Raw genomic sequence first — 17,968 nt, 5'->3', positions numbered from 1 at the left:
ATATATATATATATATATATATATACATATGTATATATATATATATATATATATATACATATGTATATATGTATATATATATATATATATATACATATGTGTATATATATATATATACATATGTATATATATATATATGTATATATACATATATATATATATATATACGTTTGTACATACACATGTATATATGCAAAAAATGTGTCATATATTAATATGTAATACTTTTACTTTCACTATATATACACAGTATATATATATATATATATATATATATATATATATATATATATATATATATATATATATATATATATATATATATATATATATATAGTGAAAGTATACTATACTATATATATATATATATATATATATATATATATATATATGTCTTAATAAGGTTATCCAAAAAATAGTGCTCGATACCGTAGTAGAGCGCAATATATGTATGTGTGGGAAAAAAAAATCACAAGACTATTTCATCTCTACAGGCCTGTTTCATGAGGGGGGGTACCCTCAATCATCAGGAGATTTTAATGGGAGCATTCGCATACCATGGTTTATATAGGGCACAGAGTGGGTGGGTACAGGCTGGCGTAGGGGCGTGGTGATTGGCTCATGTGTTACCTAGGAGGTGTTTCCGTCTATGGCGGCATGCTGTTACAATTTCGCTGCGCTTGTTGAGGGATGACAGGTCTGGACGGTAAATAATAAACAGTTTCTCTTTCAAGCATAGGTTGCATCTTTTATTACCACTATTGTAAGGTGTGCTGGATGCAAGAATTTGCCATGTTATTGAATATTCAACATTATTGTCTTTGAGGTCCCAAATGTGTTTGCTGAGTTCTGTGGTATTTCGCAGGTTTTTGTTCCTGAAAGAAGCCTTGTGATTGTTCCATCTGGTTTTGAATTCTCCCTCGGTTAATCCTACATATGTGTCGGATGTGTTAATGTCCTTGCGTATTACCTTAGATTGGTAGACAACTGATGTTTGTAAGCACCCCCCGTTGAGAGGGCAATCAGCAAAAACGTCTCAACTAACATTGGACACAAATTCCTCAATCTGATTGACAAACACTTTCCCAAAGACAACACCCTAAGAAAAGTATTCAACAAGAACAACATTAAATTGAGCTACAGCTGCATGAACAATATACAACAAATCATCTCAAACCACAACAAAACAATTGCAAATGAGCCGTCGGCCCCCAGACAGAGCGACTCCAAAACCAACAAAGGCTGTAACTGCCGAAAGAAACCTGATTGCCCTCTCAACGGGGGGTGCTTACAAACATCAGTTGTCTACCAATCTAAGGTAATACGCAAGGACATTAACACATCCGACACATATGTAGGATTAACCGAGGGAGAATTCAAAACCAGATGGAACAATCACAAGGCTTCTTTCAGGAACAAAAACCTGCGAAATACCACAGAACTCAGCAAACACATTTGGGACCTCAAAGACAATAATGTTGAATATTCAATAACATGGCAAATTCTTGCATCCAGCACACCTTACAATAGTGGTAATAAAAGATGCAACCTATGCTTGAAAGAGAAACTGTTTATTATTTACCGTCCAGACCTGTCATCCCTCAACAAGCGCAGCGAAATTGTAACAGCAGACGGAAACACCTCCTAGGTAACACAAGAGCCAATCACCACGCCCCTACGCCAGCCTGTGCCCACCCACTCTGTGCCCTATATAAACCATGGTATGCGAATGCTCCCATTAAAATCTCCTGATAATTGAGGGTACCCCCCCTCATGAAACAGGCCTGTAGAGATGAAATAGTCTTGTGATTTTTTTCCCACACATACATATATATATATATATATATATATATATATATATATATATATATATATATATATATATATATATATATATATATATATATATATATATACTGTATATATTGAAAGTAAAAATATTACATATCAATATATGACACATTTTTAACACTTAAATGAGTGCTCATTGTTCAAACAAATTATAATGAACCGAAAAAAAAAATGTTGTTGTGAATTATTGACCTATTTATTTTACATCAAATATTCCACTTGAAATTATTATTATTGTTTTAATTATGTTTCATTGACAAAAAAAAGCATAAAACATGAAAAAAATTATTATGTCAACGTATTGTTTTGAAGTATGCTAGCGTTGAAAGTTGAAAAAATATGTGTATGTATATGTATATATGTGTATGTGTGGGTATGTATACATGTATGTGTGTATGTGTATGTATATATGTATGTATGTATGTATATTTCTGGGGGTACGCTCTGGGCCTGCCTGTCAGACGGGGGTCGACGCCTCAGGATACTGCATCCGAACTGCGTGTCTGGAGCTCCTGGGTCCCGCTGTCCATCCTTTCCGGGTGCCCGTCTTGGTTGGGGCCTGTTGGGCCTAGTCCCTGCGTCTATTGTGGTAGATTGGTGCTGCAAGGTATTCCGAGGTGCTGCGAGTCGGCCAGTTGCTGGGGTAGTGACCTTGTTTGTCAGCATGTCTGTGATCTTCTTTTAATTCTTTTTTTTAATTAATTAATTTATTTATTTATTTATTTATTTTTTTAAATATATTTTATTAATATTATTTTTTAATTTTTCCCCTCCCTAAGAGGGGGGGCTCGGCGGGGCGGTTGCTGGTTGTTCCATCTCCATCGTTGGGGTCCCTGCGGGTGGGGTGGGTGGTTCCCGTGGCCCTGTGCCTGGGTGGTCCTGCGGCGGCCGATTTGGGTGGGGTGGCCGGGGGCTGGCCTTGCCGCGCTCTCCGGGGGTGGGGGGTGGGCTCGTGGGGGCCCGGTTGCCGGTGGGGCGGGGGCGGTCTTCCCGTCCGGTTGCGGGGAGTCTCTGGGTCCCTCGGGCGGGGCGTCTCGCCTTTCTGCCCGTGTGGGGTGTGGTCTCTCGCTGGCTTGGGGTCTGGCTGTCCCCTGCTTTTCTCTTGCCCTGTCCTCTGCCGGATGCGTCTGTCTGCGGCCTGCTGCTGGCCCTTGTGGGCGGTACGGTGGGCCGGGCTCTGGGGTTCCTGTCGCTGGCCGGCTTGGCTGCGTGGGGGCGGTGGTCCCTGGTTCCCTGGGCACCACGCCTCCTGTTTGTGGGTTGGGCTCTCGGGGCTGATGGGGCCGTGCTCTGGCTCCCACGCACTCTGGGAGTCGAATGTATTGTACATGCAAATTCACATATGCTCACATACGTACATAGGTACCTACGCTCCCACATACATACACAAATACAGTACATATTTACCTACCTAATGTTCGTACATCCACACGCACATTCAATATACAAACATACACATACACATACTGTACATATACATTCACTGTACAAACACATATACACATTCTGTACATATACATTCATTGTACAAACACATATACACATTCTGTACATATACAAGTACATATGCATACTTACACTCATGCACATAATCACGTTTCATCAAACATATATTAACGTTGTTGCCCTAGGGTAAACTGGGTGTAACACATGGCACACTGACAAAGCTTAACCTATTGTGACTATAACAATCTACAAGGTTAATGTAGGTTGCTTCTCTTTCTCCCCCTCCATTTTTCTGCATTCTTTCGTATCTCAAGTTATCATTACGTATATGTATTGTTGCATTTAAACAACTGTATTGTTGATCCATCCATCCATCCATTTTCTACCGCTTATTCCCTTTGGGGTCGCGGGGGCGCTGGAGCCTATCTCAGCTACAATCGGGCGGAAGGCGGGGTACACCCTGGACAAGTCGCCACCTCATCGCAGGGCCAACACAGATAGACAGACAACATTCACACTCACATCCACACACAAGGGCCAATTTAGTGTTGCCAATCAACTTATCCCCCCCCCAGGTGCAGATAATAAAGGTAAATTATTGGTATTGTTCATTATCAATAGCGCTATTTCTATTGGTATTTGTATTGATCCATTTGTAGTGTAATAATGCTCATTGTCATTTCTGTATTATTTTTTATTTTTCGCTAACTGCTTATTTGCTATTACTTTTACCATCATATTTGTACATGTCATATTTGCTGATGTTGCTCTATTGTTGTTGTTGTTGTTTGCTGTTGTTGTTTTTGTCTCTCTGTCTAATCCCCCTCTTGTCCCCACAATTTCCCCCTCTGTCTTCTTTTTTTTTCTCTTTCTATCCCCTCCTGCTCCGGCCCGGCTGCACTAAATGATAATATAAATACATTTAATAAAGTCAAATACAAATAAGGCAACAAGAGAAGTATCCTACACTTCTCTTTTGTAAAGTAAATCTGAACAGCCGACATGGGCATCTACATCAACTATATGATTTGCCTGAGAAGCTGGACAGGACACACAAAAAAAAAAAGAAAGTTGAAAAAATATATATATGAATTAATTTTAACACTTTGTTGCCATTTTGGTCCCCGGGACCTCAAACGTTGACTAAAATGGTACTCTATTGGTTTTGAAAATTAAAAATATCAAAATGGCCCCCGAATGCTTTCATTTTTCAGTGAGTTTATGCAGAACGTAAAATATCAACTCGTATGCTCTTTTTCAGTAAAATGTTCATTGAATTTTTACTTTAATGATTTAATTTATTATTATTATTATTATTATTATTATATTTAATGGATCCTTACACAATACCAGTCAAAGTTTCAGAGGGACTTTAAATACACGTGCCCAACTGAGTCTTACAAAACCATTCTGTCTGTTATTAATAAGTTTATTTATATAGCCCTTAATCACAAGTGTCTCAAAGGGCTGCACAAGCCACAAGCCATCCTAATAGTAAGTGTCCCTGCTGCTGCTATACACTGTCCCTCCACCAGGGTGCAGGCTTGGAGGTCCTTGATCCACATCTCTGTGTGTGTGTGACGTCACAGGAGCCTCTGCCGGACAGTACCACGCCCCTGCTGCCTCAGATGGGACTGGGCCCCCCGTGTGAGGCCCTCACCCCTCTGCCCTCAGCGTGCCCGCCTGCCCACACTCAGGGCCCGGGCAAGGGCAGGGTGGGCGTCCAGGACTTCAACTTCCTCATGGTGCTGGGTAAAGGCAGCTTTGGCAAGGTAAACTCCTTCCTCCCTTCCTACTCGGCCAGGGGGGACCAAAGTGCGGACCCCCGGGGGCCATTTGTGGCCCGCAGATCTTTTTTTTTAACGTCCTGCCGCACATTCTACAAATACTATTTCAAGAAAACAAACAAAAATAGTAGAATAAAAGAGCAAAGTTGCAGTCAAAAAATAATAATGCATCAAAATCAATGTAGTTATGAATTATTGACATATTTAAGGCTCCAATTATTTCACATCAAATATTTCTATTAAATATTTTTAGGGGAAAATATTAAAAATCTGTTTTTCTTTAACAAAAATGTAAAAATAATAATGATTAAAAAAAATTATACTATATATTGACGAATATGTCTGAAGGTGATCTAGAGATTTAAGTATTAAAAGTGAAAAACAATTTTAAAAAAAAAATGTATTAATTATATTTAACACTTTTATGAATGGGGGCCTTATGGAGCCCTGACAATTTTAGTGGGACTTTTTTTTTTTTTTATTAAACTGTCATTGCTCAAAAAATAATAATTAATCAAAATCAATGTAGTTATGAATTATTGACATATTTAAGGCTCCAATTACTTCACATCAAATATTTATATTAAATATTTTTAGGGGAAAATGTTAAAAATCTGTTTTTCTTTAACAAAAATGTAAAAATAATAATAATTTCAAAAAATTATACTACATATTGATCTGAAGGTGATCTAGATATTTAAGTATTAAAAGTGAAAACATTTTTAAAATAATGTATGAATTATATTTAACACTTTTATGAGTGGGGGCCTTTTGGAGCCCCAACAATTTTGGTGGGACTTTTTTTTACTAAACTGTCATTGCTCAAAAAATAATAATGAATCAAAATCAATGTTGTTATGAATTATTGACATATTTAAGGCTAAAATTATTTCACATCAAATATTATACATTGAATTATGTTTTGGTGGGTGTATGTAATTAAAAAACTTTTTTTTTTTTTTTTTTAATAAAATGTGCATAAAACATAACATTTATTGAGCTTCAAGCATTGAAATTGAAACAAATAATAATAATGTATGACTTATCTTTAAGGCTTTTATTAATGAGACCCTTTTGGATCCCTGATAATATTAAAGGATCAAATTACTATATATTATATTTCTATTGAATATTTTTTTGTGGGAAAATATTATAAAAATCCGGTTTTCTTTAACAAAAATGACAACAGAAAAATTAAATAAAATGTATACTACATATTGATGAATATATCTGAGGGTGATCTAGAGATGTAAATATTAAAAGTGGAAAAAAAAAATTAAAATAATGTATGAATTATTTTTAACACTTTTATGAGTGAGACCCTTTTGGATCCCTGAGAATATTTAAGGCTCAAATTACTTCACATAAAATATCCATCCATCCATCCATTTTCTACCGCTTATTCCCTTTGGGGTCGCGGGGGGGCTGGAGCCTATCTCAGCTACAATCGGGCGGAAGGCGGGGTACACATAAAATATTTTTATTGAATATGTTTTGCGAGAAAATATTATAAAATTCCGGTTCTCTTTAACAAAAATGACAAAACAACAAAATATTTAAAAAAAAAAAAAAAATGTATACATTATTTTCAATTGTTTTTCACTTTTAATACTTAAATCTCTCGATCCCCTTCAGATCTATTTGTCAATATGTAGTATACTTTTTTTTTTTTTTTTTTTGAAGAAAACCGGATTTTAATACTTTCCCCCACACATGTACAATAGAAATATTTGATGTGAAGTAATTTGAGCCTTAAATATGTCAATAATTCATAACTACATTGATTTTTAATATATTATTATTTTTTAGCATTGACAAAATCAAAGCAATATCAAATTCTGAGGGACCCAAAAGGGTCTCACTCATAAAAGCATTAAAAATAAGTCCTACATTATATATTTTTTTTGTTTTACTTTCAATGTTTTATGCCCTTTTTTTTTTTTTTTACATTTTGTTGTTGTCATTTTTGTTAAAGAAAACCGTATTTTTATAATATTTTCCCGCAAAAAATATTCAATATACTTTTGGGTCCCTCAGTCTGTTATTGCTAAAATAATCATAATACAATCAAAATTAATGTAGTTGTGAATTATTGACATATTAAGGCTACAATTACTTCACATCAAATATTTATATTAAATATTTTTAGGGGAAAATATTAAAAATCTGTTTTTCTTTAACAAAAATGAAAAAATAATAATTTTTTTTAAAACGTATACTACATATTGACGAATGTATCTGAAGGTGATCTGGAGATTTAAGTATTAAAAGTGAAAAACAATTGAAAATGTATGAATTATTTTTAACACTTTTATGAGTGGGGGCCTTTTGGAGCCCCAACAATTTTAGTGGGACTTTTTTTAAATAAATTGTTCAAAAAATAATAGTGAATCAAAATCAATGTTGTTATGAATTATTGACATACTTAAGGCTCAAATTACTTCACATTAAATATTATACATTGAATTATTTTGGGGGGTTATGTTATTAAAAAAAAACTTCTTTTTTTTAAAACAAAAAGGGCATAAAACATTGAAAGTGGAAAAAATGAACAAAATAATGTATGACTTATTTTTAATGCTTTTATAAGTGAGACCCTTTTGGGTCCCTCATGATTTCTGATGTTGCTTTGATTTTGTCATTGCTAAAAAAATAATAATAATGAATCAAAATCAATGTAGTTATGAATTATTGACATATTTAAGGCTCCAATTACTTCACATCAAATATTTATATTAAATATCTTTTGGGGAAGATATTAAAAATCCGTTTTTCTTTAACAAAAATTAAAATATAATTTAAAAAAAAATGTATACTACATATTGACGAATATATCTGAAGGTGATCTAGAGATTTAAGTATTAAAAGTGAAAAACAATTGAAAATGTATGAATTATTTTTAACACTTTTATGAGTGGGGGCCTTTTGGAGCCCCAACAATTTTAGTGGGATTTTTTTTTTTTTATTAAACTCATTGTTCAAAAAATAATAATGAATCAAAATCAATGTTGTTATGAATTATTGACATATTTAAGGTTCCAATTACTTCACATTAAATATTGTACATTTAATTATTTTTGGGGTTTATGTTATTAAAAAAAACTCTTTTTTTTTAAAAAAACAAAAAGCGCATAAAACATTGAAAGTGGAAAAAAATGAATAAAATAATGTATGACTTATTTTTAATGCTTTTATGAGTGAGACCCTTTTGGGTCCCTCAGGATTTCTGATGTTGCTTTGATTTTGTCATTGCTAAAACATAATAATGAGTCAAAATCAATGTAGTTATGAATTATTGACATATGTAAAGCTCAAATTACTTCACATTAAATATTTATATCAAATATCTGTTGGGGAAGATATTAAAAATCAGTTTTTCTTTAACAAAAATGAAAAAATAATTTTAAAAAAAATGTATACTACATATTGATGAAAATATCTGAAGGTGATCTAGAAATTTAAGTATTAAAAGTGAAAAAAAATTAAAATAATGTATGAATTATTTTTAACACTTTTATGAGTGGGGGCCTTTTGGAGCCCCAACTATTTTTTTCATTAAACTCATTGTTCAAAAAATAATAATGAATCAAAATCAATGTTGATATGAATTATTGACAATGTCAATAATTTTTTAGGGTTATGTTATTAAATGTACGACTTAGTTTTAATGCTTTTATGAGTGAGACCCTTTTGGGTCCCTCAGGATTGTTGATGTTGTTTTGATTTTGTTATTGCTAAAAAAATAATAATGAATCAAAATCAATGTAGTTATGAATTGTTGACATATTTAAGGCTCCAATTACTTCACATCAAATATTTATATTAAATATTTTTTGGGGAAAATATAAAAAATTTGTTTTTCTTTAACAAAAATGAAAACATAATAATAATTTAAAAAAAAATGTATACTACATATTGATGAATGTATCTGAAGGTGATCTAGATATTTAAGTATTAAAAGTGAAAAAAAAATTGAAAATAATGTATGAATTATTTTTAACACTTTTATGAGTGGGGGCCTTTTGGAGCCCCAACAATTTTAGTGGGACTTTTTTTTTTTTATTAAACTCATTGTTCAAAAAATAGTAATGAATCAAAATCAATGTTGTTATGAATTATTGACATATTTATGGCTCCAATTACTTCAATTCCAATTACGTCCCTCAGAATAGTTGATGTTTTGATTTTGTCATTGCTAAAAAAATAATAATGAATTAAAATCAATGTAGTTATGAATTGTTGACATATTTAAGGCTCCAATTACTTCACATTAAATATTTATATTAAATATTTTTTGGGGAAAATATAAAAAATCAGTTTTTCTTAAACAAAAATGAAAAAATAATAATAATTAAAAACTACATATTGATGAATGTATCTGAAGGTGATCTAGAGATTTAAGCATTAAAAGTGAAAAAAGAAATAATTAATGTATGAATTACTTCCATGTCAGTAGGTGGCAGCAGGTAGCTAATTGCTTTGTATATGTCGGAAACAGCGGTAGGCAGGGTGCAGGTAAAAAGGTGTCTAATGCTTAAACCAAAAATAAACAAAAGGTGAGTGCCCCTAAAAAAAGGCATTGAAGCTAAGGGAAGGCAATTGAGAACAAAACTAAAACTGAACTGGCTGCAAAGTAGACTAAAACAGAATGCTGGACGACAGCAAAGACTTACTGTGGAGCAGTCGACATGACAATCAACAATGTCCCCGCAAAGACGGATAAAAATAAAATGTTCTTGATTGCTAAAACAAAGCGCAGTGGTTGACAAACACTGCATTAGGCTCAACAGGTCATAGGCACGCTGTCAAAATTAAAAGGATTTTAAGTGCATAGTCCGACAAATACAGTACAGTAAAAGTGCCTTATTGCATAATAATAATCATAACAGGGTCGTCAATAATGGGAGGACTCTTTTAAGACAACTCTGCACGGTTCTTTTCCTTTCCCCCACCATTCTCTCTGCTCCCGCTGCAGCGGAACCACAGCCCCCCTTATCACGCAATCTATGATGACAAAACCCGCTTTGACATCAACGCACCCCAGAAATACGGGCACTTTAATGAAACGTTTGCAGCTGAGACAACAAGCGCTGGCTTCTGTCCCAGGGATGACGTGGCCTGATTATCCCCATTAACAGCGAAACAGCGTAAAAAGATGTTTATTCACACTCGGCGTCCTGCCGGGGAGGGAAATGGGCTGCCGAGCACGTGTCAGGCGTGACACACTGACCGCACGTCAGCTGGCACGTGCAGGAACTAACATGACGCTTTACTGACTCACTTCCCCTCCAAGCCACTTGCCTCTGTATCGTCTATAAATACACACTTAAGTGTATTCACGCTGCATAAATGGTAAATAAAAAGAGAATACAACAAATCCTTTTCAACTTATATTCAATTGAATAGACTGCAAAGACAAGATATTTCATGTTCACACTGAGAAACTTTCTTATTTTTTGGCAAATATTAGCTCATTTGAAATTGGATGCCTGCAGCGTGTTTCTAAAAGCTGGCACAAGTGGCAAAAAAGACTGAGAAAGTTGAGGAATGCTCATCAAAACACTTATTTGGAACATCCCACAGGTAAACAGGCTAATTGGGAACAGGTGGGTGCCATGATTGGGTATAAAAGCAGCTTCCATTAAATGCTCAGTCATTCACAAACAAGGATGGGGTGAGGGTCACCACTTTGTCAACAAATGCGTGCGCAAATTGTTTAAGAACAACATTTCTCAACAAGGAATTTAGGGATTTCACCATCTACGCTCCGTAATATCATCAAAAGGTTCAGAGAATCTGGAGAAATCACTGCACGTAAGCCATGATATTACGCACCTTGGATCCCTCAGGCGGTACTGCATCAAAAAGCCACATCAGTGTGTAAAGGATATCACCACATGGGCTCAGGAACACTTCAGAAACCCACTGTCAGTAACTACAGTCGGTCGCTACATCTGCAAGTGCAAGTTAAAACTCTACTATGCAAAGCCAAAACCGTTTATCAACAACACCCACAAACGCCGCCGGCTTTGCTGGGCCTGAGCTCATCTAAGATGGACTGATGCAAAGTGGAAAAGTGTTCTGTGGTCTGACGAGTCCACATTTCATATTGTTTTTTGGAAACTGTGGACGTCGTGTCCTCCGGACCAAAGAGGAAAAGAACCATCCGGACGGTTCTAGGCGCAAAGTGTAAAAGGCAGCATGTGTGATGGTATGGGGGTGTATTAGTGCCCAAGAGGGTAACTTACACATCTGTGAAGGCGTCATTAATGCTGAAAGGTACATACAGGTTTTGGAGCAACATATGTTGCCATCCAAGCAACGTTATCATGGACGCCCCTGCTTATTTCAGCAAGACAATGCCAAGCCACGTGTTACAACAGTGTGGCTTCATAGCAAAAGAGTGCAGGTACTAGACTGGCCTGCCTGTAGTTCAGACATTGAAATGTGTGGTGTAATATGAAGGCTAAAATATGAGAAGGGAGACTGTGGAACAACTTAAACTGTACATCAAGCAACGTGAAATATCTTGTCTTTGCAGTCTATTCAATAGAATATAAGTTGAAAAGGATTTGTTCTATTCTCTTTTTATTTACCATTTACACAACGTGACAACTTCACTGCTTTTGGCTTTTGTATATATACACATATATATATAAACACATACACATACACACATATATACACACATATACACATATAAATAAATACATATACACTTATATACACACATATATACACACATATATACACATTAATACACATATATACACACATTTATATACACTTATATACACACATATATACACACATATACACATTAATACACATAAATATACACATTTATACACACATATACACACATATATACACACATCTACAAATTTATATACAAACATATATAGACACATATATACACACTTATACATACACATATATGTACACACATATATACACACATATATATATACACATACTGTATATACACACATATATGTCATGTCTGTGTGATCATGTTTTTGTTTTGGTCATGTTCGTTTTGGGTTTTGGACTTTTTGTGCACTTTTGTTTTGTCACCATAGTAACCATTAGTTTTCACCTGTCACGTCACGCACCTGTTTCACGTTTTGAGTCACGCACCTGTCCATAGTATTTAAGTTCATTCTTTTCAGTTCGTCGTTCTCACAACCTCCACCTTTATACTCTCCACACACTTATGACCCTTGCTGCGCTTTTTCATGCCCTTTTTGTCCATGCCAAGTAAGTTTTATTTATTATTGCCACAGTTAGTGTTTTTTGTTGTTCATAGTTTTTGCCTTTGTGCAAGTGTTTGGTTTCATAGTGTGTTCTCCGCCATTGTGCGCGCCTTTTGTTTACTTCCTTTTTTTTGTAGTTTAAATAAAAATGTACTCACATTCCCGTCTCGCCCGTGCCAACTTTCCGTTGCATCTCAGAAAAACTAAACCCCAGGACCAAGTCGTGACAGTATGTCACCAGCAAATCGCTTTCCCGCAAGGAATTTGGTCAAAGAAGGAAATTGGGAGTCGTTAGGAGCCATGGCGGAGCGAGACCTGACGTGGGGGCCAAATGGGAAGCTTATTCCTATTAGCTCCATTTGGTCCGAGGACGGCGCTACGTCACCGCAATCCCGGAAGCGCCGCTCCAGACCGAGGACGTCAGGGAAGGCGAGCAGACCGCACGCAGCGCTCCCACAGGCTCCTCCCACTCCGGGCGGAAGGAGGCTGCTGCCAGCTCCGCAGCTCCAAGATGACGTCAAAGACCAGGATTTTTTTTTTCAGAATTCTTTTTCTTTTGATTCCCAGCACCCCAGGACTCAAGTCACGCCCAAGTCACACAAACATTTTTTTCACCCACAAAATCACAGGTTGAAAATAGACATTTAGGACAATTTAAAGGGGAAGTTTCTGCCCCCCTCCGCCCACCCCTAGAGAGAGTTCCAGACCGCAGGGAGCGCGTCTGGTATCCGCCCCTAGAGGGGGGGGCTAGGGCTGGGAATTGTTCAGGTGGGGTGGCTCAGCATCACCATGTCAAGCCACAGCCTCCAGCACGGCCGCCCCCACCAGTCTTCCGACCTGCCAAGCCACAGCCTCCAGCTCGGCCACCACCACCTGTCTTTCGCCATGCCAAGCCGCAACCCCCAGCTAGGCCACCTCCACCTGCACCAAGGCTAGCACCAGTAGCAGCACCACGGCTAGAACCACGGCTAGCTGCTCCAAGGCTAGCACCACGGCTAGCTGCTCCAAGGCTAGCTCCACGGCTAGCACCTGTCGCAGCTCCACGGCTAGCACCTGTCGCAGCTCCACGGCTAGCACCTGTCGCAGCTCCACGGCTAGCACCTGTCGCAGCTCCACGGCTACCACCTGTCGCAGCACCACGGCTAGCACCTGTCGCAGCACCACGGCTAGCACCTGTCGCAGCACCACGGCTAGCACCTGTCGCAGCACCACGGCTAGCACCTGTCGCAGCACCACGGCTAGCATCTGTAGCTGCACCACGGCTAGCACCTGTCGCTGCACCACGCCTAGCACCTGTCGCTGCACCACGCCAAGACCCACCACGCCAAGTTCCACGGCAGGCTCCAGTACCCGCACCACGCCTAGCCGCACCACGCCAAGCTCCGGTACCATCTCCACGTCAAGTGCCGCCAGTCGCAGCTCCACGACGCCAAGACCCAAACCAAGACCAAGACCCGCCATGCCAAGACAAAGACCAAGACCCACGACCAAGACCAAGACCCACGCCAAGACCAAGACCCACGCCAAGACCAAGACCCTCCACGCCAAGACCAAGATCCTCCACGCCAAGACCAAGACCAAGACCCTCCACGCCAAGACCAAGACCCTCCACGCCAAGACCCGCCATGCCAAGACCAAGACCAAGACCCGCCATGCCAAGACCAAGACCAAGACCCGCCATGCCAAGACCAAGACCCGCCATGCCAAGACCAAGACCCGCCATGCCAAGACCAAGACCCGCCATGCCAAGACCAAGATCCGCCATGCCAAGACCAAGACCCGCCATACCAAGACCAAGACCCGCACCAAGACCAAGACCAAGACCCACGCCGAGCTTCGCCGCCTGACGCGCCACGCCGAGCTTCGCCGCCTGACTCACCACGCCAAGCCACGCCTGCCACGATGACGACGCGCCTGCCTCCGCGTCGGCTACGGATATGGCCGCTACCTGGTCGCCCGCCACGCCAAGTGCGCCCACCTCCCAGTCGGCAACGAATGTGGCCAATCCCTGGGCGCCCGCCTCACCTGCTGCAGCGGCGTTTTACTCGCCGCCGCCACTTGACTTTGCCTCGGTGGATTCGGGGCCACTTGGGCTGGCGACCCACCGCCATGTCCCCCTCCCGTCCTCCCATGACTCTTGTTAATTTTTTTTTTCTGTTTGGACATCTGGTATCTGTCCTTAAGGGAGGGGCTCTGTCATGTCTGTGTGATCATGTTTTTGTTTTGGTCATGTTCGTTTTGGGTTTTGGACTTTTTGTGCACTTTTGTTTTGTCACCATAGCAACCATTAGTTTTCACCTGTCACGTCACGCACCTGTTTCACGTTTTGAGTCACGCACCTGCTTTCACTAATCATGTCCATAGTATTTAAGTTCATTTTTTTCAGTTTGTCGTTCTGACGACCTCCACATTTATACTCTCCACACACTTATGACCCTTGCTGCACTTTTTCATGCCCTTTTTGTCCATGCCAAGTAAGTTTTGTTTATTATTGCCACAGTTAGTGTTTTTTGTTGTTCATAGTTTTTGCCTTTGTGCAAGTGTTTGGTTTCATAGTGTGTTCTCCGCCATTGTGCGCGCCTTTTGTTTACTTCCTTTTTTTTGTAGTTTAAATAAAAATGTACTCACATTCCCGTCTCGCCCGTGCCAACTTTCCGTTGCATCTCAGAAAAACTAAACCCCAGGACCAAGTCGTGACAATATACGCACATATACACACTTATACACGTATATACACACATATACACACATTTTTACACATTAATACACATCTATACACACATTTATACACACATTTAAACACACATATACATACATATACCCATTTATATACACACATATATACACACATATACATATATATATATATATATATATATATATATATATATATATATATATATATATATATATATATATATACACACTTATACACATATATCACCGCCATCAGTGTGTGAATGTGTGAATGTGTGAATGTATGGGTGAATGTGGAAATAGCGTCAAAGCGCTTTGAGTTCCTTAAAGAAAGGTAGAAAAGCGCTACACAAGTACAACCCATTTACCATGTATATATATATATATATATACTGGTACACACATACTGTATATACACACATATATACACGTATATACACACATTTATACACACACATATATATATATATATATATATATATATATATATATATATATATATATATATATATATATATATGTATGTGTGGGGAAAAAAATCACAAGACTATTTCATCTCTACAGGCCTGTTTCATGAGGGGGGGTTCCCTCAATCATCAGGAGATTTTAATGGGAGCATTCACATACCATGGATTATATAGGGCACAGAGTGGGTGGGTACAGGCTGGTGTAGGGGCGTGGTGATTGGCTCATGTGTTACCTAGGAGGTGTTTCCGTCTGTGGCGGCATGCTGTTACAATTTCGCTGCGCTTGTTGAGGGATGACAGGTCTGGACGGTAAATAATAAACAGTTTTTCTTTCAAGCATAGGTTGCATCTTTTATTACCACTATTGTAAGGTGTGCTGGATGCAAGAATTTGCCATGTTATTGAATATTCAACATTATTGTCTTTGAGGTCCCAAATGTGTTTGCTGAGTTCTGTGGTATTCCGCAGGTTTTGGTTCCTGAAAGAAGCCTTGTGATTGTTCCATCTGGTTTTGAACTCTCCCTCAGTTAATCCTAACCCAACTTCGCAAATAACCCAACATGCCGACTAATAAACCCAACTAAATCTGAAATAGGAAAAATCAGCAAAATAATCCTGGACAGAGTCAACACAAAAATCAAGGACAAAACACCACTCAACCAATGGAGAAATACAGCAGCAGTAATCAAATGGTTCAACAACATCCAAGACAAACAACAGCACAACTTTATCTCCTTTGATATCGAAGAATTTTACCCTTCCATCACGCAAGACCTACTGACTCAAGCACTAGACTTCGCCTCAGACTACGACTCAATCACAGGCAACGAAAGAAACATCATCATCCACGCAAAAAACTCCATTCTCATCCACAACAGTACACCATGGCAAAAAAAGAACAATGCAACATTTGACGTCACTATGGGAAGTTTTGACGGAGCAGAAACGTGTGAACTCGTTGGGAGTTTCCTCCTCTCCCAGCTCGCCAGCCTCAATCTGAACCTTGGTATTTACCGTGATGACGGACTGGCAGTGTGTCGCGCCTCGCCAAGGAGCAGCGAGAATACCAAGAAGCGCATATGCCAAATTTTCAAAGAGAACGGCCTACGGATCACGATTGAAGCCAACAAGCAAATCGTCAACTTCCTTGACGTCACTTTCAACCTGAGAAATAACAGCTACCAACCATTCACGAAACCCAACACAACACTCCAATACGTGCACCATGACAGCAACCACCCACCCACCACCACGAAAAGAATACCTACCGGAATTAATAAAAGGCTATCGATGCTGTCATCTAGCAAAGCTGAATTTGACCAAGCAACCCCCCCGTACCAAAAAGCCCTTGATGAAAGCGGATACAATTTCACCCTCACCTATGAACCCACGTCAGGAAACCAACCGAAAAAGAACAGAAAACGAAACGACATCATCTGGTACAACCCCCCATACAGCAAAAACGTCTCAACTAACATTGGACACAAATTCCTCAATCTGATTGACAAACACTTTCCCAAAGACAACACCCTAAGAAAAGTATTCAACAAGAACAACATTAAATTGAGCTACAGCTGTATGAACAATATACGACAAATCATCTCAAACCACAACAAAACAATTGCAAATGAGCCGTCGGCCCCCGGACAGAGCGACTCCAAAACCAACAAAGGTTGCAACTGTCGAAAGAAACCTGATTGCCCTCTCAACGGGGGGCGCTTACAAGCATCAGTTGTCTACCAATCTTAGGTAACAGGCAAGGACATTAACACATCTGACACATATGTAGGATTAACTGAGGGAGAGTTCAAAACCAGATGGAACAATCACAAGGCTTCTTTCAGGAACCAAAACCTGCGGAATACCACAGAACTCAGCAAACACATTTGGGACCTCAAAGACAATAATATTGAATATTCAATAACATGGCAAATTCTTGCATCCAGCACACCTTACAATAGTGGTAATAAAAGATGCAACCTATGCTTGAAAGAAAAACTGTTTATTATTTACCGTCCAGACCTGTCATCCCTCAACAAGCGCAGCGAAATTGTAACAGCATGCCGCCACAGACGGAAACACCTCCTAGGTAACACATGAGCCAATCACCACGCCCCTACACCAGCCTGTACCCACCCACTCTGTGCCCTATATAATCCATGGTATGTGAATGCTCCCATTAAAATCTCCTGATGATTGAGGGAACCCCCCCTCATGAAACAGGCCTGTAGAGATGAAATAGTCTTGTGATTTTTTTTCCCACACATACATATATTGCGCTCTACTACGGTATCGAGCACTATTTTTTGGATAACCTTATTAAGACATATATATATATATATATATATATATATATATATATATATATATATATATATATATATATATATATATATATATATATATATATATATATGTACCGGTGTATATATATATATATATATATATATATATATATATATAT

General features: G+C 38.4%; 1 protein-coding gene across 2 annotated transcripts in view; it reads left to right on the top strand.

Moving 5' to 3' along the window:
* Nucleotides 1-17,968, top strand: part of prkcg (protein kinase C, gamma) — a 101,645-nt gene that overhangs the window by 65,664 nt on the left and 18,013 nt on the right. For both annotated transcript variants that reach the window (XM_072913067.1, XM_061957553.2), the window contains exon 9: nt 4,887-5,069. In XM_072913067.1, coding sequence (XP_072769168.1) covers nt 4,887-5,069 — 183 coding nt within the window. The remainder of the gene's footprint in view (nt 1-4,886; nt 5,070-17,968) is intronic.

The sequence above is a fragment of the Nerophis lumbriciformis genome, linkage group LG04 (genome assembly GCF_033978685.3).
Source record: "Nerophis lumbriciformis linkage group LG04, RoL_Nlum_v2.1, whole genome shotgun sequence".
Taxonomy (NCBI): Eukaryota; Metazoa; Chordata; class Actinopteri; order Syngnathiformes; family Syngnathidae; genus Nerophis; species Nerophis lumbriciformis.
Note: the sequence above shows the minus strand (reverse complement) of the source record. Positions and strands in the feature narration are given on the sequence as shown.